Below are 26,952 nucleotides of genomic sequence, written 5' to 3' on the forward strand. Positions count from 1 at the left end.
TTAGTCTTCCGTAGGCCACACAATCAAACTTTATTTATTTATTTTTATTTATCAATTTCTTATTTTATTTATTTATTTTTATTTTAGTCAATTTATTGTGCTTAAAAAAGTCAATAAAATAATAAAATTTTAAAAAAAACGTCGACAGAGGACTAGATTTTTAGCTATTTTGCTTACGCCAATCTGACCGGTATATAGTACATCAAAATATATAGTAGCTTTTTTGACAGCAAAGTATCTACACATTTATATTTCAATTATCTAATTAATTTAATTTTTCACCTGATATGAATCAAATTTTGACCTGTTTCCGTATTACCTATAAATGTCCAATTCTTACTGGCCTAGACTTTAATTGTCATTGATTTGAAAAATCACATTATTGTACCCGTTTAACCTGATTGTAATGTGAAATCTCCATTCCATGAGCCACTACGGCTCACTGTGCATGATTGTTATCAGAAATGGTCAAAGGAATGTATTTCTTCAAGAATATCGGTTCTTGGATGATATATGGCTGTGGTGCACCGTGCTGTGTCTGCATCAAAAATTCGAGATTCAGTTGGCACTGCAGTGACACCACAAATTTTTACAAATCGGCTACTTCAAGTACAGCTCTATACCTTGCATTTATTATACCTTGTACTTATTATTATACGAGAAACTCTATACCTTGCATTTCACTCACGCCAAACCACTGCAGTTTACAACGTGAGTGGTGTCGAGTTCGAGCTCACTGGAGGACAGAGTGGAGATCTATTGTGTTTTCTAATATACATATGACCCCTTTTTCACATAATAAAAGAATCACTTCGCACATAAATTGTCGCTAATTTGTTGGAAATGGGATTTTCATTTAAAAAATGAATCTATACCACACAGTAAACTGCCTTAATGAAACCGAAATCCCATTCAATTTAAGATCGTAATATATTCTTTCTTTTGTTTACTTACTTCGGCGTCAATCCTAAAAAGAAGTCTGGATATTACGGATCACGTGTCATAAAGGAAATAATAACTATATGCTGCAGGCGAAAAAAGGTACGGATTTGTCTTTTAAAAATGAATCTATATATATATATATAGTACACTAAATGAATACAAAGAAAAAAGAGAAAAACAAAAAAAATTAAAAAAGTCAGTAAGTTTTGGAGAAAACAAGGGAAAAATTACAAAATAATCAAAAAAGAGAAAAAGAATATTATTTAAAAAAATAATAATAAAAATATATAATCTCTTCATCAGCTCACACGATTATATCTGCAAAAAGGAGTGCTTTCTAATATTGTATCAATATAACCAAAGCAAAATATATTAATACAATAGTGTGAGGAGCACTCAAAAAAATTTTTTTTTAAAAATAGAATAAAACACATTAAGTTATGAATATCAAGTAAAAAAACAGAAAATAAAATGCAAAGAAGAAACATGAAACGAAATTTATAAAGCAAGCAGCGAATTCAAATGAACTTACATGAACAGGAAAAGTTTCAAAAATGATTTAAAATATTTTCGTAATAAGATTGACAGATTGCAAAACATGAAAAGAGAAGAACAAATTGGGGTAAAAGCGTAAATAAAGGATTTTGTTTTATAGTGAGTTCTTACTGCAGTACTGAAGCTCGTTTGATTTGTTAGTTACCAAGCATGAACCCGAAAATGGATGTGCACAAGGTATTATCATGCTGGAAAGTTTGAAGAAGTTTAAAATTAATAAGGTTGATGTATAATTATACAATTTTAATGATTTTAGAAAAATTATTTTTATTTAGAAAATGAAAAATGAAGGAAGAGAGAGAAAATAAACACGAATTGCCAGTTTTGCACACATTTGTAGCCCCAGATTAGCCCAAAATTGATTTGCACATGGTAAAAATTATTTAAATTAACAAAGAAATTTTTTAGTAAATTTATTTATAATAACATACAATTAACTCAATGATTTTATATAGAATTTAATTACTTTAGTTGGATAACCATTGTCATTTATCTAATTTTGAAAGAGTTTGCCTATTTGTTTTTTAGATAAGTAAACATTACTGTATATTCTTTTAACTATATTCACTTAATTTAAAATGGTATTTAAATAGATGCTTTTAGAAACATTAGAATTCCAAGTAATTAGTTCATTTATATAAAAATTAATATCATTTCTTTTATAGCATACATCAAGAAAGCAGATATTTTCTTCTTTTAAAATACCTAAATCCAGAAAATTAAAATTAATATTATCATCATGATTACGAAGCAAGATTAATTCCTCTGGGTAAATATTATTTAATAAAATTGTATAATTTTGAAAATTAAAGATAAATAAATCATCAATAAATCTAAAAACCAATTTAGTATTATGAGCATAACTTTTTTATATAACAATTAATTAGCTAAGAGAGTTGAAAAATTAGATCCTTGTGGTATTCCATCAATCTGTAGAAAAATATATTTCCATTGTAAAGTTTATTATTAAAAAGACAAAAATAAATCAGAATTTTTGAAATCATAGTAATAATCCAAAAGGACATCTTTTAGTTTAGAAAGGGGAATGCTATTGAAAAGATACTAGAAATCAAAAGATATATATATATATATATATCTATATATATATATATATATGTATGTATGTATATATATATACATATATATATATATATATATATATATATATATATATATATATATATATATATATATATATATATATATATATATATATATATATATATATATATATATATATATATATATATATATATATATATATATATATATATATATATACATACATATATATATATATATATATATATATATATATATATATATATATATATATATATATATATATATATATATATATATATATATACATACATGTACATACATATACATATACATACATGTATATATATACATATACATATATATATATATTTATATATATATATATATATATATATATATATATATATATATATATATATATATATATATATATATATATATATATATATATATATATATATATATATATATATATATATATATATATATATATATATATATATATATATATATATATAACACACTTTCGTGCCGAGTTTATCTTATTCACAGTTGTTTATCTAAATAATATATTTCCAATATATCAATTTTTTTCAAATAAATATATTTTGTTAAAAATGATGAAATAATCCTAAATTTTAAAGCAGTTGTGTTCATTATTCTTAGTTTTCTACTCACTGATAATTTAAGCAGAAAAAAATAGTACTTAAATTTAAAGCTTGGGCAACTAATTCTTATCCCTATAAAAGCTCAAACTGTAATTTAGTTAATGTGCTGTCTTACAACTAGTTTAATTCATCTAACAGCCTTCTAATACATTTTTCTTTCTCTTTCCCTGCAACCGTCTGACAGAAATATTTATTGGCACTTTCCTTTTTGGCCATGTTACCCATCAAAGAAACAAAAGCAAAAAAAATTAATAACGCATATCTTCTACCCGCAGAGTGAAAGAATGAAGAAAGAACAAAAAATATTCGATTCCCATAGCATCCGTAGAAGAAAAAGATAGCCCGGAGTGGAAAAAAAAAGAATCTAATGATGAGTAGAAACTTGAATGGAGCATCCTTTGAGTCCGGTTGGTCCGTCTAGTTTAAAACTTTCGATGGCATACTTTTCTGTAACCCTGATTGGATGTTGAGCACGTGCCGGTCACTTGCACGTGGGTGAAATAGTGTATGGATTATGATATAAATAAGGCACCAATATCGGTATTTGAAACAGAATCCAAAGTGAAACCCCAGACCATTCCGGAATATATCCTCTTGGAGAATACGTAAGTTCTAAGATTCTTGTTGTTTTATTTTTTTTTTCAAATTTTTATTCATTAAATTTTCAAGTATCAAAATTTTAAATTTTATCCATAAAATTCAACTCAATTAATCTTTTTTATATAGATTTTCTCTCTTCTGCACCTTTATCGATTTCATAAAATATGAACTTTATAAAAGGTTTATAAACCATAAAATGAAACTGTTTAATACTAATCTTTAATATAATAATGTTTTAATATTTGTATATTTTAATGTAATAATTTTTATTATAATAATTTTTAATATAATAGTTTTTAATATAATAATATATATAATAATAAATCCAGATATCAATTTGAAACTAAAAAATAAATAATTTTGCATTAAATATCATAGTTAAAAGTTGCTATTTACTGTGCTATTTATTTAAAAGTTGCTATTTACTATGATATAACAAAATTGAATATTTTGAAAATGACGTTTTGTTTCGTTTTGTTCAAGTTTATGTAAAAACACACAAATTAAATAAAAAAAATCTCAATGCGTATTAGTTTAAATTTTTTTCAATAAGTATTAGCATGTTTTTAAAAGCAAAGATTATGAAAATTTGTTCAAAATTGCTTAAATATATGTCTAAATATTAGGTTTCTACCTGCAAAGGTAAATATCTTCAAACGCGCATTTGATATTGAATTTATAATAATAGTAAAAGAAAATTGTCTGAATTTTTTTAATTAAAGTTTTAAATTTATTAATTAAAATTTTAAATAAAGATTTTAATTTTTTTATTTTCTTTTAGCTTTCCAATCAAATGTAAAGCACTAAGTATTTTAACCTAGTAATGAAAAGATAAATATTATTAGAAAAGAATTTCAGTATGAACGTATTCGTAAATTAGTAAAAAGTCAATAAAATATTTTATATGATAATCTTTTTCTTAAAAAAATATTACTTCTAATTTTCACATAAATTTATTATATTTCCGTAAATTATTTTTTAACAATTTAAGACCATATCTAATCTCAAATTTTTTGTTATAGGAGCTTTATATTTCTAAACATGAAAGTAATAGTATTTTGTGGTAAGTATGGACTTCGAACATTTCTTGGAGATTTTCCAAACTGTACCAGAAAATATTTAAAATGCATTAATAAGAAATAATTCAGTTGATGTTACAAATCGAATGAGCTAAATATAGAATTTTTAATACAAGATTTAATACTGATTAACAAAGTGTAATACTGATAGTGATTTACTTAGTATTTAATTCGAAAATTAAAGTAAATGATCGAAATAAATATATTTTAAAAATGTTTATAGAACATAAAATTTCAAAATTATTTAACATTCAAATACTTAATCTTTGACATGACATCTAAAGAATTAAAAGAAAATTTCTAAAAGTCTTAAAGAATTAATTTAAGTTTACAATATATTTTAATTGATATGTTATATAATAATCTCTTCATATACAAGTACTTTTTTAATTAAAATAAAGATATATCTATTTTAAAAATCGCCTCATGTGTTTTCAAAATGATCAATAATCAGTAATAAAATCAATTTTTCATTTTTGTTTTAAAAACTAAATTTAATACAATATTTTAGAAAATGTGATATATTCAAGAGTATTTTTTCAACACAAATAAACAATTTTCAATTGTTGCAAATTTATTACACATATACCAAATATGAAATTAAAAAAAGGTGTGTGATGAGTAGGTAGTTTAAATAGATACATAAAATATATCTATTCAAATAGTCTTTTAAATATCGTTTTCTATATTAATTTTAAATAACTGTAAAAATTATAAAAATAAAAAAAAGCATAAGAAGCTTTTATTTTTATAATCAAAATTAAAATTTTTCTAATTATTCACTAGAACTCATTCTGCTTCTTAAAAGTTTAGTAAAAAACGCAACAAAAAAAACTAAGATCTCATAAAAGATACATGAACAATAAAAAATCACTTTTACTATGTTTCAGACAATCAATTACGAATATTTAAAATAAATTCAACTTAGAATGTTTTAAGCTGCTTTATTATTTAGAATCCAATTTTCATTTCAAAAATAACAATTAATTTTCATGTAGTTTGATTTTTCACATTATTTTAGATATTTATAGTTTTTAATTTTAGTTTATAAATCAATGCATTAAATTTCTTTATAGTTCTAATTGCTGTTGCTGCTGCTGCAGTTTCAAAATCAAGGGTAAGGCTTTAGAATTTGACTGTTAACTTAATAATATTAAAAAAAGTATTGCTTTTTAATTTTTTAAATTATTTAATATTTGTATTTATGACATCATACTTTTTATATTTTTATTGCTTCAGCACAACTGTTGGTCAAAAATTAAATAACTTTAAATAAAATTAAGCAACCCAATAAACAATTATACAACTTTTTACGTACGTTGTAAAATACTTAACAATAGTGCAAAACAGAGGTGTTATTTTATTTTAGTTTGTATTTACTTTTTCAATTCGTTTTATTCATTTTCTTTTAAACTTTTTTTTTATTTCTTAAGAAATTATCATCGAATTCTTATTAGATTATAAAAATTGCTGAATGAAATACAAAAATACGAAATACATGATGAAAGGAATACAGAATTCAGCACAGTTTCTTGAATAGTATTCATACTTCGTGAATTTAGGCATTTAAGCCAAGAGGTATGAGGAAATGATAAAGATACTATATGTGATTTAATTTGCATAATTTCTTTGAATAAATTATTAAAACCCTGTTAAAACAATTTAAAATTATTTTAATTCTCTTCTTTCTAACATAAAATGTAGGTTATTTGTTTATTTTATAAATAAACATATTTTTCAAATTTCAGACGAAGAGAGAAGCTTTCGAACTGCCAGATGGAGCTGATTTATTAGTAGGCAGTGTTAAAACCTCTTTTGCTTGTCCCCAAGGTTCCGAAGGTTATTACGCCGACATTGAAAACAATTGCCAGATTTTCCACGTTTGTCATACCAACGTCCAAGAAGATGGCTCGTCGGAAACTACTCAATTCAGCTTCCTGTGTGGAAACCAAACGGTAATATAAAAAAATATCGTGGTTTTTCCAATTCATTAACAATTCAGACTTCTATGTGAAAAACCGAACGACAATATAAAACTAGCGTAGTTTTTCCAATTCATTTGCAATTCAGCCGTGGAAATTCTATTATTTTTAACGCCTTGAAAGTCAAAGTCGAGGATGATGTTCTTAATTTTGTTTATCGTAACTCACGAAATTTTGTTTCTTTGTATTAGGTAAATTTGAAAAAGAATTGTTTATATTCTGGCTTACGCTTTTCATTACAATATGACGTCATATACTTTGTATTTAGTTTTTTTTTCTCTCAAAGACGGAATTTGGATAGCTCTGAGTTCGTGAAAATGTATAAAAAACATTCCCAACAAGCAAAACATTTCCAGAATTATCGAGTGACTGTACGTAATTCAAAGATCAAGAATTTTTTCTTAATTTTTAGTCGCCATCGAACTGAAATTTGAATTTTCAAATTAAAATGAGAAAAAATTACTTTATGATAGTTTTGAACTTATAAAGTGTCTCGTATCGCAACTTTTATGGAAAAAATAAATACTTAAAAAGGAAAAAACTTCGAAAATTAAAATTCACAAAATTATTTTCTCAAACGTTTCAGATTTTCAGAAAAACGTGGATTTTTTCTTGACTTTAATAATTTTTTTATTGAAATAAATAATAAAGAAACGATAATTTATGATTAGTTAAATAAGAAACGATAAGTTAAAAATTCTATTGTAGTAATAACTTTCGCATGATGTCATTTCAAATATTTTAAAAATTTTAATTAAATTTGAACAAAATTTCCTGAAATATTTCACTAGATTTCGAGTACCTTATTATCGGTGACTAGAAATTACTGATTCTATAACCTATTCATGTACCTAGTCACCTATATGGTGCAAAATACTTCTTCTTAGTAAAATACCTTCCTGCATAAAAAACTTCTTCATGAAAATATAAAATAAGATATGCAAATTTTAATACCTCATCTTAAAATATTTCTTCTTGAAGATTTTAAGGAATTATTTTACATGAATTTTAACGTTTAAAATACTCTATACTTAATATATTACGTTGATATATTACATTTTATCATAGGCTTTATAAACCTGTACATTATTCTTAATAGGACGATACAAGACTCTAGATATTGTATTAGATTAAATGCAGCTCGTTCACGTAAATATGAAATTTAAGAGAATTATTCACGTAAATATGAATTTAGATAAAATGCAGAGATTTAAGAGTTCCTTATCAATCAACATCAAAAATAACAACTTGTTAACTTTACGAATGAATATGCAAATAATGTATCAAATTTATAATGGATTAATTGAAAATATTATATAATTACGCAATTATGTTTTAATTAAAATACTTTTTTGAGAATTTATTAATAAAAAAATAATTTAGTATGTTATAGAACAATGCAATCAAAAAGTTTAAAATGTAAATTAAATAGAAACTTGAATAATTAAAAGAGTTACAGAGTTTTATTTTCGGGTGTAAGCTGATTATATTATATTTCATTCTTCAAAAAGTCGAACTATAAAGTGTATAAATATTTAAAATTTTTCTACGACTATATATACATATTTTTTCCATTTCTGCAAAAAATTTATGCATAAAACATGTTGTCAAACATTGTATGGAATAGTTTTGAATGCATATTTCATAAGAAATATTCAATCAATATTCATTATAAATAACTAGAATTCATATGTATGAAATGAATTTATAAGTGATAAAAAAATATATGTAAGGGATAAAGGGGCTAGTGTAGACATTAGAATGTTGTGTGAATTTCTCAGTAATTTTTAGCATATTGGCAAAGTTGCTTCGTATTTTTATATGCACTTGCATAAAATAATGTTGTTTAATTAGTAACACACAACTTTATAGGGTATTTATTTATTAAATGAGATCATTTTTGTAAAATATTTAGTTTATACGAAACATTTTCTTCAATTTTTTATTAATTTCCTGTAATTCTTGCTCAATGAAAAGCATAGGTAAAAATTCTTAAACATATTTTAACTTTTATATAGCAGTAATAAAATGAATATTTCTGGATATTAAAATAGCTCTTTTTATTATTATACTGCTATTATAATATATATATACATCCAAATTAGTGTTTTATCATTCAATATAAAAATAAAAGTTTGAATTTTAATCAAAAAAGTATTAAATATGTATCAAAATGATAATACAAAATGATTTTATACCAAAATGATAATTAGTCTAATATATTAGCAAACTTATTAAGAATTTCTATTCTAGCCCTTCTCTCCACAAATAGGAGAAAAATCATGAAATTAGTGCCAAAATGTTTTATTTTAATATTAAAGCAAAACACACACTTGAGTGAAACTAGCCTGTATGACGATAAAGCATTTATCCCAATTTTTCTGGCTTACTTAGCAGAGTTTGAAAATTAATCAAAAAATCACTTTTAATTATCGAGAGAAATAATAGAAAATATGTTTTTTATATATTATACATTATATTTACTTATAATATGCTCTCCAATAAAACGAAATTAAATTTTAAATGTTTTTATTTATGATAATGTAAAAATATCTAAAACTATTTAATCTTCCCCATACTGAGAAATACTGGTATATTATAAACAATTTCAAAAACTTATTTCTTTGTATACATTTTTTCAAAAGTTATAATTAACTTATTGTTTTGGATAATTGGATATAGTGGATGAAGGTTCTAGACAACATTTTTGAAAACAAAATTAGATATTTCATATTATTCTAATCCTTTTTATTGAAATGTTAAGACCTTAGTGTATAAATATACTGAGTGGCAATAATTGAATGTTTTCTAAGGGGAACATATTTCCAAGAGCACCATTCAACAAACCGTTGATCAGTAACCACGAAAAGAAACCTATCTGTTGTCTGCAAATTAAAACACCAAGAGAGCTAACCCTATGGCTCTAACAGCTTAAATGATGATTATTTAGAACCTCATGAATAAAGAATAAAATATAGTATTCCTATAGTAAACATAAAAACTTTATATCATATTATTAAAAAAGAAGTTTCTTTAAAAATTCTTTTACTTTGCTCTCTAATAAATTTTTTTTAAATTTTTAACAGATGTTTAACCAATTGAGCTTCACATGCGGTATGCCCGAGGACTCAGTTCCATGCCAGGATGCGGCTAGCTTCTTTTACCTCAATGATAACCTACGAAGTGGTGATCCAAAAGCTCTTTTCTTAGATGACCAAGATATCCAACGAGCTGCACCACTCATTCAAAATTATGCAGCAAGAAATTTAAACAGCCCAGCACCAGCTAGACGAGGTTGAACCAATTCACATTACCACTAACTGAGAGATTTACTTGATATGGAAGCGCATGTTGGCAAAGGTTATTGCTGCGATAGCTTTAAGCTACCTACAGTTTTGAAAGACGGTAGAAAAAAAAAGTTCCTGTTAACTAAAATAGATATTTTGATGTTTCACGCTGATATTTAGATTTATTTTTTATTGACGCAGCTTTTTCCCTCTACTTTTAAATATAATTGAAAGCTGCGAATCTCTTAAACTAGAGCCTGGCTTTTGTAAAGCTATAAACTCAAGTTTCTTTGTTCCAAATTGAAATTTGCATCTGTTATCAACACTCTTCCTTTTAAAACCATATTTTGTGTTTAGAGAGAGTATAAGCATCAAAACAATAACGATAAGTATTTAAATCGACTTGATACTAATATACAAAATAGCTTGTGAATGATAAAATATAAAGTGAAAACAATTAAATCATGTTGAACAAAGCCTCCATATCATGCAAATTTCTTGATTCAAGGAACGAAATGGCTTTCTCGGTACCCGGATTAGACAACAAATTTCTGTGATGTGCCTTATTGTATGTTTTGTATTTAAATGAAGCCAGTATTGTTATGCTTGTCACGCTTTTCAAATCACCTTCTTAAAGTTCCATTTGTGTTATGTTTATGGAAAAGAAGATATTTATTCTTCTGGATGGGATGTGTGAAATATTATATAAAAGTTCTCGTAACGCACATAATTGTTTCTGTTCTCTGTGTAAAACATGTAAATGTGTGATACTTTTGTAAAAATTATTTTCTTTTGTGTATGCTTTGTGTGTAAATAAATGCAAATTTCATAATGCATAAAATTTCATTTATTTGAGTTTTCAACTTGACAAATGAACTCCAAATTATAGCTATCAGGAAAGATATCTTAGCCAGTGTTTCTTAAACTGATTTACTCGAATGAGTGGTAAAATATTTCAGTGTTTTATCGTAGATCTGTAAGGTTAGTAATTTGCATAATTACTTACCTTACAAGCCCGGCATAAATTTTACTCATACGTATACTATGCGTAAATTTCATGTGATACATCGTGGAACTAAAACATTTTCCTTATTTATTTGTTTTTACTAGTTTGCTGATCCTTCAATTACTCTCTACAAGGAAAAAAATTCTGGTAAATTTAAAACTTAGTGTACTGTATAGTAAGGCCTTTCTAGTATAAAAAAACATAATTTCAGTAATAAAATCAAAATATACGGTATTTTTACTATTGATTCCGTAGCTTTTTTATTCATTTGCTGTAACGGTTTACGCGGAAATTCTGGTTAAAACATTTTCCTTATTTATTTGTTTTTACTAGTTTGCTGATCCTTCAATTACTCTCTACAAGGAAAAAAATTCTGGTAAATTTAAAACTTAGTGTACTGTATAGTAAGGCCTTTCTAGTATAAAAAAACATAATTTCAGTAATAAAATCAAAATATACGGTATTTTTACTATTGATTCCGTAGCTTTTTTATTCATTTGCTGTAACGGTTTACGCGGAAATTCTGGTTAAAACATTTTCCTTATTTATTTGTTTTTACTAGTTTGCTGATCCTTCAATTACTCTCTACAAGGAAAAAAATTCTGGTAAATTTAAAACTTAGTGTACTGTATAGTAAGGCCTTTCTAGTATAAAAAAACATAATTTCAGTAATAAAATCAAAATATACGGTATTTTTACTATTGATTCCGTAGCTTTTTTATTCATTTGCTGTAACGGTTTACGCGGAAATTCTGGTTAAAACATTTTCCTTATTTATTTGTTTTTACTAGTTTGCTGATCCTTCAATTACTCTCTACAAGGAAAAAAATTCTGGTAAATTTAAAACTTAGTGTACTGTATAGTAAGGCCTTTCTAGTATAAAAAAACATAATTTCAGTAATAAAATCAAAATATACGGTATTTTTACTATTGATTCCGTAGCTTTTTTATTCATTTGCTGTAACGGTTTACGCGGAAATTCTGGTTTTCAAAATTATAGTTCTTATTACCACACATTTAGTAAAAAAATACAAAGCTGAAAAGAAAACCGATTAAATTATTTGAGGAATAATGATTAAATTATCAAATTTTGCTTTATTTACCAAATTTTAACACACATTATAAAATCGTATTTTAATATTAATTGTACCAAAATCATTACAAAAATACTGTAGAAATTACCAAGCTTTTTGGTGTTCTTACAGAGTCAGAAACGCTGTAAAATTTACCAGAAACTAATAGCTTTGACTATTTGTGTTTTTCTCATTGTAGATTGAAAAATATTTTGAGGCGAAACATATTAAAATTTAGATCAATTCTAATACACATATCAATTCGCGGGACATGGAGTTTGAAAAATAACGTGAAAATTAACATTCGCTAATGAGATTGAATACTTCCACACATAATTTTTTGGGTTAGGATTTAGGGTAAAATACGCATGAGTTATTATTAAATTTTAAAAATACCAGAAAAAAGGCTATAATTTTTACTTGGAATACATTAACAAGTGTTGTACATTCCGGAAATGAAGTTTTCTGGCTGCAAAATGCTGCTTCAATTCAAGATTTCTATTCTCTTTATGAAACTTAAGAATTTAATTTTTAAGAGGCTAAAAGTAGAAGATTAAATCTTGAATTCCAACAAAAATCCCAGATTTTTGTGTAAAATGTTGCAAAGTTTCTGCTTTACACAGATCAACTTTTTCTTCCAGAGTAGCATTTGTTTTCTAAATTAGAACTCTAACAGAAAATCGATTGGAAACATAATTTATTTATTAAGTATTTTAAAAGATATTCATATTGGTGACTAAATATAACAATTACAAACAAAATATAATTCATATGCATTGTATTAATGATCTTTTCTGTAAAACAGACTACTTGAGATTATGTATCTATCCTCAGCTGTGTTGAGAATTGAGGAGTCATGATATATATCCTTAAAAAAAAATTTTTTTTTTTTTCAAAAAAAAGTATAGTCAAAGCTAACAGAAGATGGATCTTTTGGAGGTTAATTTTCTATGTTTCTTTCTTTGTTCTAAAAGCTCGGTAATATTTTCGGAAGCGCTTTTTTTATACACTTGGTAAAATTTATAATAAAATGTGGCTTACAATATGTGTAAAATTTGGTAAAGTTCTATAATTTTATCATGATACCTTAAGGAATGATATAAAAACCACTTGTTCGGTTAAATATACTTTCCAGTTTTTTATTTTGTACAAAATGTGATTGTAAATTTGAAAGCCAGGAATCTCCTGTAAACCTATATCATATGAATAGAAAAATTACCGAAAATACAAGGTTTAATTACCTAATATTTTTTTAACCAGAATTATGGTTTTTCTTTCGCCAGAAATTCCATTCAGTATGGTAATTTGACCAAAATGTTTTTTTCTCCGTGCAATGCAAAAATAAGTAAATGTAATATTATTGGCAAAGCTCATCAAAAAATTGTCCAGGCCTAACAGATTAGGTTGCAATTTAACTTCATTAAACATTTTAAATTGTTTTCGTTCATAAAACTATGATAAAAGCAAAAACTATAATTGTTAGATGTTCTTAGCACTTTTCTAGAAAAGAAAAAACTTTTTTTTGTTTAAAATAATTACCAGTAAAGGATTTTCCCGTAAAGTGGATTCTCAATTAAGGTTTACAAAACTATTTGTTTTTAAATAGGGCCATGACAAAATTGCATTTTTTTTCTGCTGAATGATATTTTTTTTAAAACTAACCTTTTTTTTCAGAGTAACAAGTTTAATTTTTTATGAAATTTAGAATTCAGAAAAAACTGGAAAAAAAATTTAACTTGTCTTTATTTTAGATGAATATTTGTTTCATCTAATCAAAATTTAATAATTAACTTTGACGACTCATCTTAAAAACCTTAAAAGAAAATATGATAAATACAACTGCAAACTTTTCAAACTGACTTTAGTTTCGTAGCTTATAGTGTTTTGTATAACTCTTCAAAACTATGTCATCATTTATCTTAAAAACATCTGGAAAAAAAATGAATAAAACTATATTAAGACTGACAAATGCAATATTTTAAAAACATATTTGGAAAGGTTTTAGGAAATCGATACAGTAAGTTGCCTCTAACTATGCCATCATTAATCATTTCCCAAGTTATCAATGAAAATCTATTAATTATATCTCCGATCCATCGAAAAAAATCCATTTCATCTTGAACCTTAACTTAACATTTTTCCTTCTTTCAAAAATAAATGCGCATCTCAATTGTGCTTTTTTCAGGTGAATTTTGTTAGTGATGTTCTTCCAGCTGTGCGGTGACCTAATCTTCTCTTTTTAGCTCAATGTGAAAGTAAGCATAACTTTCTTTTTCGACAAATGTAAATGTGTTATCTCCACCCTTGATGTAAAAAAGAAAGGCTAATCATCTTTTTTTCCTCAAATATTTGTAAACGCCTGATATTTATGATAATTTCTTTTAAAAAGCTACTTTAAATTTGTATAAATCACTGTGAGGGGTCTTTGTTATTCAACTTCTATTTTAATTAAAGTGACACATGTTTGGTTCTCATTAAAATAATTCATAAGATTTTTGTTTTTAATGCACGATAGAATTACCTTGAATAACAATTGTCGCTAAAACACTTATATTAACACGATTTTGTTGATTTTATTAATTAAATTTTAAACTGAAGTTGTTGCTGGTTTTATTTATTAAAAGCATTCAAATGTATAAGAATCTACCGCTTTATTGAAAAAATATTGTGGACACAATTTTGTCTTGCAGTGAGAATAGCATGACATCGTACTTATTTCATCCAAATGTACAGACCTTCAGCTTAAAACAGACAAATTCAACAAGTATTCAAATAGTGTAGGTTTATTCGTAAACAAGAAGAAAACTAAAGTAATGAGAATAAATCAAAAGAAAAATGACAAAATTTAAATCGAAAATCACGAAATAGATGACATAGAGTCATTTAGCTATTTAGGTTCTATTGTAGATAAAAAAGGTGGAAGTAGTGAAGATATTAGACCGAGAATAATCAAAGCAAGAACATGTTTTAAAGGATTACATAAATTTTGGAGAGAGTCGAATATTGAAATAAAGACAAAAATAGTTGTTTACAAAGCTATTGTTAGAGCAGTACTATTATATGGCGCAGAAACCTGGAAACAGACTAAGATCGAAATACAAAAATTAGAAACCTTTCAAAACAAATGTTTGAGATTTATTTTTAAAATTTTCTGGCCTTACAAAGTATCAAGTCAAAATCGATTAAAGAAAGCTAAAATAAAAACAATAGAAGATGAAATTAAAAAACGAATATGGAGCTGGCTCGGACATATCCTTAGAATGCCCAAAGAAAAAATTACATCTGTCGCACTTACATGGGCCCCTCATGGTAAAAGAACAAGAGGAAGACCCAGACTTACCATCCAGCGCATGTTTTTGGGCGAATTAAAAGAATGTAGAATATCTGGCTGGGAGGAAGCAAGATCTATTGCTAGAGACAGGAGGCGTTGGAGGGATATGCTAAAGGCCTTAAGTGCCCAAAGGCACATAGAGAATAAGTAAGTAAAGTAAGTGAGAATAGCATTTAAAAGGAAGGTTAAATTACGAACATTAATTTACGAAAGGACGTTACATTACGAAGACGTGTTTAAAATGAACTAAGAGTACAATGAAGAAATAAGAAGAGTTAAGATAAGTTCAAAAAATGTAATAAACTGTAATAAACTGTAAAAATGTAATAAACGTATAGTTAAACATTTCATAAGGGACGCTGTGCATAAAGATGAATGCTAATATTCTTACATTAAATAATGACCATTCACCGTTTGTTTCTCGGGAATTAGGAGAACTAATTTTTCTTAGTATTTGCAAAAAACTCAAGTATTTGCAAAAATAAGTATTTGTATTTATTAACAATGCAACGGAAGTATGTAGTAACTTGAAAATGAAATATTTTCCAACATAAAATGACTATAAATAGTGTAAAAAAATGTAGAAGGAACTAAGGAAGTTTCTCTTGTTCTTCTCCATATGCAGCTATTTTTTTTAATCGTTGTAAAAAATTGTTTTAAAACTTAACTCAAGTGTTACATTTCCGCAGAGAAAGCATGATTTAATTTTAAACTAACAGAATATGAATAAATTTACCGTGTTTCTGAGTCTATGGGAACACCAAAACGCTTCGGTAAATTTTACCGGAAACGCTTTGGCAATGAGTTTGGTAAAGTTAAAAATAAAATATGGTTTTATAACATGTGAAAAATTTTCGAGGCGAAATTAAGTAATATTATCATGATACTTCAGAGCAAGACATAAAAATTAAAAATGAATTATTCGGTTACATTATTTGTTTACATTTTTTACCAATTTCTTGGTAAAAATCAGTGGTTATTTTAAAAGCCAGAATTTCATGCAAACCGCTACCATATGAACGCAAAAATTATCAAATGAATGGCTTAAATACTATATATTTCAGTTTTGCTAACCAGAATTATGTTCGCTTTTTTTTTGTTGCTAGAAATGTCAATACTATACAGTACAAAAAATTCACCAGAATATTCTCTCCCCTTGTACTTCTGAATTGTAAGAAAAAGAGCATAAACATCATTGCCTCAAATTTATTACAGTGAAAGGTTGTTTTTGGATAATTACAATATAAGTAAAATCGAGTAATATTTGTTTTACAGAGAAAAAAAATAGTTTGAGACAAGGATTAAAAAAAATGGATAGTTGTAAGCTGTCTTTGCGGGTGAGTCATAGAACCACAAAAAAGAGAAAAAAAACATTTTTACAAAAAACATTGATGAAATAAAACATTTGTGCAATCAACATTAATGAAATAAAATATTTGTACAAACAACATTGATGAAATAAAACATTTGTACAAACAACATTGAGGAAATAAAACATTTGTAAAATCAATATTGTTGAAAAAAATGTGAACTAAAGAGTAGTACTAATGCAGCGAAAAAAATAAAAATAACACTCTAATTGGAAATTTGAAAAACGCACGATATCTCAGCACTAGACTCGTGCTTACTCTAAGTTGAATATTGTTAATTTCATCTAAAAAATATTTTAAGTAAATTACTTTTTTTCTTTGCTACACTTTTACACAGCAGTTCCCGTGTCACAGGGGCTCCGAGAGACCCTTTTTTTATGACATTACCTTTTTTTAATCAGTTAAATTTGTATCGCATTAGTATTCCATTATTTATTTTTAATATTTCAGTTATTTCTTAAGAATTTCTATGAAATTTTACTTAATAAAAATTTTTACGAAGAAAGAAAATCCAAAGCAATGTTTTTTTCATCTTTTTGATTTACTCTAGTTACAATATAATGAATAAAATATGAATAGGATATGCATTCATGAAAAATTGCATTAGTATTTCGCATCGAATAGAAGTAACCAAAATCAACAATGAAGAAGTATATTTCTTTGATAAACATTTTCTGCGTTTATTTTTGCTTTTATTTTACCAGAAACCATATTTCAGCCTATTTATTTTTAGTTTATGCATACACTAAAATCAAATAAAGAACTAGACTACATGCCGCTCTAGACCTTTGAATTCCACTGTCTGACATAAGATTTAATATTAAGACTAATCTTGATAAAACGTTATGATAAAAAAAATTGTATTCTCTATTAATTCACTATATACTAGCAAATTAATGAATTACATTTAGATTATTACATATTTAAAAAATAATTAATATTCCTTCCTTAATTAATATGATAACAATCACTAATGGAATTTATTACTGATGTTTCTGGGTTCCAAACTAATAAGGTTTATCATTTTAATTTCCACAGTCGGAAAAAAATTAGTAAACCGTTGCTATAATACATATGTCATTAATAATTTTGATTCAAAATTACAAAAAATAATAAATTACAAGGTGAACAATAAGTCACAATCAACTTGAGTCACAATCAACAACAAAATATTGTATTTCAAAGGTATAACTTTTATTTAATTGCAAATACAAAGAAATCTAAAAACAAAAATCGAAGATTGAACAAGTTAATTAAAAAGGAAGGTAATTGCAAAGGTGTTGGTATCTTCTGGTATTTAGTTATGAAATTGCTTAATTTTATGTGATAACTGCGGCTTGAAAACGCAGAAGCAAAGCATTTTTAATCAAAGAGATTTTACTCAATCAATCAGATATGTTTACTTTTTCTTAGAGAAAAGACTTATTTAATTTATAATATTAGAAGTGTGTGTTTCAGATATTTTTCTATGGTCTCAAAGTGAATCAAGTTTAATTTTCTATTCCCGTACAAGATAGTAATTCAGAATTAAATGAGATTGCGGTTAAGAATTAATAAGGAAATGGGAAAAACAGAAATCTCACGTAAGTTTATGGTATAAATTTCTTCAACATATTGTACCTATTTTGAAGTTGGAATTATTTTAAAATAAAAATATATTTCACCTACAAATCGGATATATAGTAGAATATTGGTTTTTACCAAAGACGTTTCGATTAATTCCCGATTTTGCCAATTAAAAAACCAAATACCAACTGCGCTTTACATGGAGAAAAAAGTTTGGTAAAATTACCTTAATGTGTGGTAATGACATTTCTGATTTTAAAAAAATTAAATAAATAAATAAAAATAAAAATTACAAAAAACTTGTTTCGAATAAAAATCGAAATGTTCGGTATTTAATCCATTCATTTGGTAACTTTTCCGTTCATATGGTAGCGTGCTTTACCAGAAATTTTACCTCAAATGCTATAGTTATTACCTCACATTTAGTCAAAAATACAAATCTGAAAATTGAATTCAACCAAATAAATAGTTTTTGTGCCATGCTCTAAGTTATGATAAAATTACCAAATTTTATTGCATCTACTAAATTTTATCCCATAGTATAAAACTATATTTAATAGTTAATTTTACCAAATTCATTTCCAAAGTGCTTTTTATCTCTCTTTTACAATCTCGATTATCTTTTATTAGATAATCTTTTATTAGACTACCTTTTGAGGAGAAATTTTATATAAAAAAAATAATAATAATAAGTGAATATATAATAAATAAGGTAGTAAGTTTCGAAATATTTTCAACTTTACAATTATTTTATTCTTGTATTTTATTATATTATTTGAGAATTAAGACGAATATTGAATGAATATTTATCAAACTAATGCCATATAAGTGAGCAAAATTAATGAATAAATATAATCATACACCTTGAACAGCTTTTCTTCTTGTGATTGGATTTTCACGTACTAGGGTTCTAGTTTAGTCCTTCACGCAAGACATTAATTTATATATTTTAGAAGAAAAATGATCTTGTATCTATTTTTGAAATATCTTAGTATCAAATCTGAATGCATAATAATTTTATTAATACACTTAAAAAAACTGCAAAGTTACAATTTTATATTATCCCTTTACCATGGAATCACCTTTTGTAATTTTAAAAATTTCGTAAATTTCTATCTTCACTTATTAATGTTTCCTTAAAACAATTTATAAACAAAAAAAGAGTTTGTAAATATTTATTTTATAACTCATGCCAGAATGTAATAAAAAATGACATGCTGATGTCTTTTTAAAAATCAAGTGTATAATTTCTATTTTTACAAATTGCCATTTTTGTTTTTTAGTTTAAAGAAAGTCGTACTAAAGTTGACTGGATAAAAAAGGACACTGATAACGCATTTTATAATTCATGTAATTTAAAATAGTCGTGATGTATTTTTAAAAGTTAAATGTATTTCCTAACTTTGCAAAGAAATGCAAATAGAAATGCAAATTACATTTTTATTTCCTTTTCTTCTTGAAATTTATAGATTAAAATGTGATGACTTTGAAAATATTTTGCATCTCAAGCCAGAATGTTATATAAAACGGATATGATGATGTTCCTTTAAAATTTAGTGTACTTTCCATCTGTGATTTTTTGTTCCCTTTTTAGTACATAGAAAACAAAAAGATTGACTATGAAAATATATTTCTTAGCTCAAACCATAATGTAATATAAAACCGACAGAATGAGGATGTTTTTTTTAACAATTTAAAATAAAATATTGATATCTAATTATTTTCTTGCTGTTCTTTAAATTCTATTGAAGAAAGTAGTTATTATTATTTTTTTATCTCTTCTGACGCTTTGACAAAATAATTAATACATATTATCATTTGCAGTTTTCTCTTTATACTTTGCATTTTTTTTTTCAAATGTATCTTCGACTCCAAAAATCATTAATTTTATTTCATTGTTTCGTATAATCATATTTAACTAGTGTTATTAGCGTTTTATGATTAAGCATTTAAAAGTAAATAATTAAATGATTAAAATTTATCTTTTACAATCACAAATTAAATTGGGTAAGCATTCAAATTAAAAATAAAAAGAGAGAAAAATCTTTAGGTACTCTTAAAAATATTCCGGTACGTTGCGACAGCCAGCTGTGAATTTTTCTCCCAAAACATAATCTTTGAACAAGTTTTCAGAACCCAAACAATAGACTGGCTATCTCTACTCTAATATATCCTCTAAGATCTTCAGACGATACTTAAACTTACAGAATCAAACGCAAAAACTTATTTCCTCTGAATAAACATATCGTTCTTTCTACAAATTGGGTTTCATGACCTTAAAACAATGGGAGGGGAAGGGTACATTCAAAGTGCGAAATATAGCCCATATAGTTTGGTTAGGAGAGCAGTCGAAAGTTTGAACTTTTTAAATTTATTGTACTTTTTGCACATTTCGCCATATTTCAAGATTTTACACAACACTATTAAATTCATTTCTCCAAATATAATTCCTTGCCAAATTTCCAAATTCCAAAATCATTTTTAATAATCATTTATTATTTTTTATTCTATTTAATAATAGTCGAAAAAAATGAATTGCAAGGTAAGCAAATGCTTACAAAAATTTAAAGATTGTAATTTTATTTTTGCAAAATTCAAACTTTGAACGAAATTGGTTGAATAATTTCTGAGAAATAGAATTTTAAAGGTAATCCTTTTTTCAAAATTTTATATCCGAGGAACTATTCGACTGATTTGGTTCACATCTTGTATTTTACCGCACAAAATTACATTCTTTAAAATGATTATTTCAATTGAAAATAATAAACAATTATTAAATATTATTTTTGCATGGTATTATCTTTGACTAAACGAAATTGATAATTGCGTGTAAAACATTTTCAATTTGCTTAAAAAGTTCTCTAGATATCGTGAAATACGCAAAAAGTAAAATTACGTTAAAAGTTGTTAACTTTCACCGCTCTCAGATCAAACTATTGGGATCATATTTTCCATAATACAATTACCTTCCCACCCCATATTTTGAAGGTCAGAATTACAAACTCTTCGAGAAAAGGTCTGTTTATTCAGAGGAAGTACATTTTTGTGTCTGATTTCGTAACTTAAAAATATCGTCTGCACAAACTAATTCGCATATTTATAATTATCCCCTCAACCATTAGGACTGAGTCCTAGTAAGTGAAAATAAATTTTAGCGTTTAAGGAATGACATTAATATTTTTTTATTATTATTTATTTTTTATTATCATTACGGAATCAAAAAATTTTTTATGAACCTCAATAGATGGCGCACGTACAAAACATGTTTATAAGAAAATTTGAGAGTGTATAGTGCTGCTATCTATCATTGATGCTTCAAAGATTTGCAATTTTAATAATTTGAATAATACATGTTTTGCATTTTTATAATTAATAGCATTATTGTAGTTAATAACAATATTTAAAATTTGAAATTATTTTATGGGGCTGAAATTAACTGAAGTAACAACGCTCTTTTGGTCGTACTGACATGCAATTTGATGCTATACGTCAAAAACAACGTCTTATACGAGTGCGAACCTTAACCCGCGTTGATAGAGCTGTGGGTGTTTAAAACCGTTTATTATTATTTTTCAAAGAACAACACTCGTTCAAAAATGTACTTTTTATAAGGAAGGTATTACTTGTTTCCTGTAATTTATTATTTATTATCATTAAGGCATTTTTATCATATACTATTTCATTTCATAATTTTACAGTGTAGTGTACTGATTTTCATTTAAGAATTTTATCTTACTTCTTAACTGTGCATATTTTATGTTTATATTATTTTTGTATGAGTAAAATTGAAGTTTGATTGATATTTGAACTACTCGTTAAAATATATAAGAAGCCACAATTCAGATCTAATTCAGCTTAGACATGATAACTCGAAATTTTGAACTATACAATTTTAACAATGATCCTATTGGCTCGAATAAACTATACAGTTTTTTGTACAGTCTCCTTTTCATCCAGAATACAGTATTTCTGGGCAAAGGAGAAGCCATTTTAGGACAGAATGGAAAATTAATCTGTGGGAGATATTTTATAAAAAATATCTTGTATGACTCTCATCTATGTCACAAAAATGTAGGAAGTGCATGTATGGGACTAATTTAGCTTTTTTTTTTACCTTAAACTATTATATTCTTATTTTCTTCCAAAGCATTAAATGTGGATTGCCATTTTTTAGAGTATATGATCTTTAAAAAAATGCCCTTTTCAGAAGATAGTCATTTTCACAAACATAGTATTTTTGAGTTCATTTCTTTAAAATTATTCTTTGATGCTGAGCTAACCTCTCTAAAGTCTAATCTGCATCTTTTGGAATTTCACTTTATTTCGCTATATAAAATGCTAAGAGTTCATTATAGAGATTTAAATGAATATGACTGAAATCTTGATCATTTTTTATCCTACTGGATTTTTTTTTTTAAATTTTTCGAAGCAATAATAATTAATTAGATATCATTATTGTTTAATTTCAGACATCTAACTGAAATTATGAAGAAGGAAAAAAAAAGATTTTGTCATATGTTTTAAGGAAAATGCAATCTTTAAACATAATTTGGTCACTCAGAAAGCTTTCTTGACTGTTAGGTGTTCTGAGTTACAGTTCGTTAAACACCATGGCTAATTCGGAAGATGATTACCTTTAAACTGAGCCACAGAGAAGATATAAAATGTTTTATTTGGAACGACATAAAGAAAAAAAATTACATATTTTTTCTAATAGATAGCAGCACTATATCTCAAAATGATATTTTATAAAAAAAATGTAAATTAAAAAGTAAATTGAATTTAAGAAAAAAAATTCAAAAGTAGTTGGTAAACATTCTTTAAAAAAGGAAAATTGTAAACCTGAAAATTATGCGTTAAAGAATGGTTTATTATTTAACAAAAACTTTTAAAAACACAAGAATGATTCTGAAAAGTAAAAAAAAAATTATCAATTTCCTCAACTGAAAAAAAGTTTTAAACGTGAAAATTTGAAATAAATTCATACTTAAAATCTTTTCTTTAGAGAAATCTTGAAAGTTAGATCACTCTTTTAGATAAACAATTTTAGAAAGTTTTAGTTATATTTAGTTACGAACTAGTACATAACTAGTTAGTGGTGATAAAAAAAAATATAGAGATGTGTGCAAATTTTCCTCCGTATTATTTCGTATAAAATAAATATGCTGAAATGTGTGAAAATTATAATGCATTAATTAAAAGTTTAATTTTTTTGATAACCCTTGTGCGAGCAGAAAATTTTCGAATACCTTGCTTAATAAATTAATAACATATTTTGAGCGCTGCACATTAAATTGAAAAGTAGATGGCGCCACTATAAGCAAACCCGGGATTTACATTTCCCTCTTTCTCTTTTTACGATAATTTAATACACTATTATTATTTTGAACTTCTAATTATTTGTATAAGTGCCATATTTTAATTTAATATGATAAAAAGTTTACTTTAATATGATAACAAATTAACATTTAAAAGCAAGCACGTTTAGTTATTCTTTTTATTGAATTAAGATTTTTTTATTTTAAGTTACCTGTTGTACGAGAAAACGTTATTAGGCGCCGATAACAATGAAAAAGAGAAATGAATGACTAAATGTATGATTTTGTATATGAATGTGAGAAACATAGGGAGAAATGAAGTAAAGTAAATAACAAGTGATTCACTAAAAAGTCATAGAGCAAATTTGTTAATTAGCGATCAGTGAATGGAATCAATATATTAAGTTATATAGTGAATTCCTATCGATATAAAAACCTAAGTCTTACATAATTGTTTGCACAAAAGAGATTTTTTTTTTCTTTTTGAAAAATAACACAATACTGAATAATGATTCAAATTGAAAACTCGATATTTCTTATCTTATGACAGTGTTACACTTAATATGAGTTTAGTACGTTTTAGAGAATATTTATTGTTTTTTTTTTTTTTTAATTATTTTCAGAAAATATTTCCTGATATATATATATGGGCACTCGGATGACGGGTCGCAGAAGGTCGCTAGGATCTCCCATATATTTTCCCTATTCAGAAAATTTTGCTCGTAAATAAATTTTAAAACTCCGAAGATTGAGAGCAATAAATAGCAGGGGCCTAGCCTTTTATTTAATTAAAATAAAATATTGAAAAAAATATCAAGACATAAAAATTTGGTGGAGAAGCGGAAATAATGAGGATAAAGTTCTTACAAAATCCTTTCAATGCTAAAAGAAGAAAAAAAAGTAGAATTTAATACAAACTGCGAATTATCAATAATAATTTTAAGTAATCATTTGCTTTTCCTCTGTTTACATGCTTGTTTTATACAATTTATTGAACTATTATTAAATATTCTGTATAATAATTGGAAAAATTAGGTCGACTCCATTTTGAATTTAAAAATTTAAAAAAAAATATTTTTTGCATAAAACCTTGTCCAAGCCGACATTTTTATATCTTGTTTTCCCTTCTTATTGACTTTTCGATAAATCGAGAAACTGCGAGGAAACAATCATACGAGTTCGCACATTTTTCACCATTAACACACAGTGATAAATAATTTAAAAATCGTTAATTGTTCAAAATGGCATTGTTTTAATTCATTGTTAGTAGCAAAATTTTTTTTAATAAGGAAATGTAATCTGACAATTGAATATCTATTGTTAGAAAGATGCTTTCTAAAAAAATATATATATATAAAATAAAGTAGACTATTTGATCATGGAGTAAGGCAAAGTCATTAAATGTGGCATTTTTTTTATAAAAAGTTAACAATATTTTTCGATTTTCAGTTTAAAAATAATTTAATCTTGAATCTTAAAAGCAAAGTAAAAATTATTGTTCTAAGATGAACCAGAGTAAAAACATATTTTTATCAAAAATTTAAATAAAATCAACAGCGAAAATCTTTCTAAAATTATTTGGTTCTTTTTATATATTTGCTTACGTCTTAACAGGCCCATTTTCTTAAAAAAAAGTTTTTAGTTTTTACCAAAAATAGTTTGCCAGAAAGGAAAATATCATACAAATCTTAAAAAATGGACATGAAAAAAATTTTAAAAAATAATCTAGCGTTTAAATGTTTTATGTAATTTTTAAAGCCTAACAAGCGGTATAGTAATCCATTGTTTTCATAAAAGTACTATAAAACCTCCCGGTAGCGACCACACTCTATTTCACAGTAAAATAGTCGTTAAAGGTGATTGGTCGTTCATAGGGGTGACTTCAAAATTTTATCAAATGCACATGATTTTTTGCAACCAATTTTAATTTTACTCAGTGTCATTCTCTTGGTGTGGAAACGCCACTTGTGATGGCGTCAAGAATGCCGGATCAATGACCCCTACTGATATAATTATGTCCAATTATGAATGAGAGAACTATTTTAAATAAAAGTATAATTATAAATTTTTGCTTACGTTTGCATTTAGTTTCATATCATAAAATTAATTTACTTTAAAAATGATAGCTTTGTTTGTTTGAGATGCTTAGTCTTTCTAAAAGAACATTTTTTCCTAAATTAACTTTTAACTTTAAAACTAAACTGATTGCATTGAAAAGTAAGGTATTCTTAAGGAGTTTTTAAATATATATAGTTATATATCGTAAAAGAGTTTCGATAATAAAAGCAAAGAAAAAAATTGATTTGATTTTGCAGAATTCTTGAATAATGTCTGTTTAAAATAATGGAAATCAAAATATTTTCAAAAGGTGATAATTTATTAAATTAAAGTTAAGGTCACACTCATAAATTTAGGAATTCAAATTAATAACTACCATATATGGCAACGTTACTTTTATAAAGTAACGAGTAAAAGTACAAGTATTTTTAAAAAAAGTAACGAGCAAAAAGTAAAAAGTTCTTATTTTAAAAAGTAACGAGTAAAAAGTACAAGTAAAAGTACAAGTACTAAACAAAAAAAGTAACGATTTGAAAGTACATTTTCAAGAAATCGAAAATTCAAAGTAACCTAAAATTTTATTGAATAATATTCTTATGTTCTTTAATGTTTTTGCAAAATTGTTCTAATTTATTTAATTATTTTTAATTTTGAAAGTTATGGACATTAGTTTATTTTTAAATTCGGAAGAATATTATAATATAATTTTATAATATAATCGTATAATATAATTTTAAAATCAAATATAATTTTAGAATCAAATATAATTTTAGAATCAAATATAATTTTAACATCAAACTTTTTATAGATTTGCACGAAAAAGAAATTTTATCTAATGATTTTAATTTTTAGTTTATTGTTTTTATTTATTTAAATTACTATTGATTTAAAATTATTTTACTCTATAGAAACGCGTTTTAAAAGCACCAACATAAACAAAGCAAACACAGGGTTTCAGATAGCTTTGTGATCTTTGAACTAGTAAAAAACAATTGAATGTGCAGTATAAGTTGAAGCAGAACAGTCTACAGTTTTATTTGTAACAATGGCTA

General features: G+C 25.4%; 1 protein-coding gene across 1 annotated transcript; it reads left to right on the plus strand.

The window, feature by feature from the left end:
• Positions 1-3,545: 3,545 nt before the first annotated feature.
• On the plus strand, positions 3,546-11,019 carry LOC107450285 (uncharacterized). The gene is made up of 5 exons (XM_016066043.4): positions 3,546-3,835; positions 4,853-4,893; positions 5,986-6,026; positions 6,658-6,864; positions 9,978-11,019. Exons 1-5 carry the CDS (start codon positions 3,738-3,740, stop codon positions 10,188-10,190), a joined length of 600 nt encoding a protein of 199 aa, XP_015921529.1. The 5' UTR covers positions 3,546-3,737; the 3' UTR covers positions 10,191-11,019.
• Positions 11,020-26,952: the final 15,933 nt, after the last annotated feature.

The sequence above is a fragment of the Parasteatoda tepidariorum genome, chromosome 1, assembly GCF_982258835.1.
Source record: "Parasteatoda tepidariorum strain Cologne lab strain chromosome 1, Ptep-v5.0, whole genome shotgun sequence".
In the NCBI taxonomy this organism is placed as follows: domain Eukaryota; kingdom Metazoa; phylum Arthropoda; class Arachnida; order Araneae; family Theridiidae; genus Parasteatoda; species Parasteatoda tepidariorum.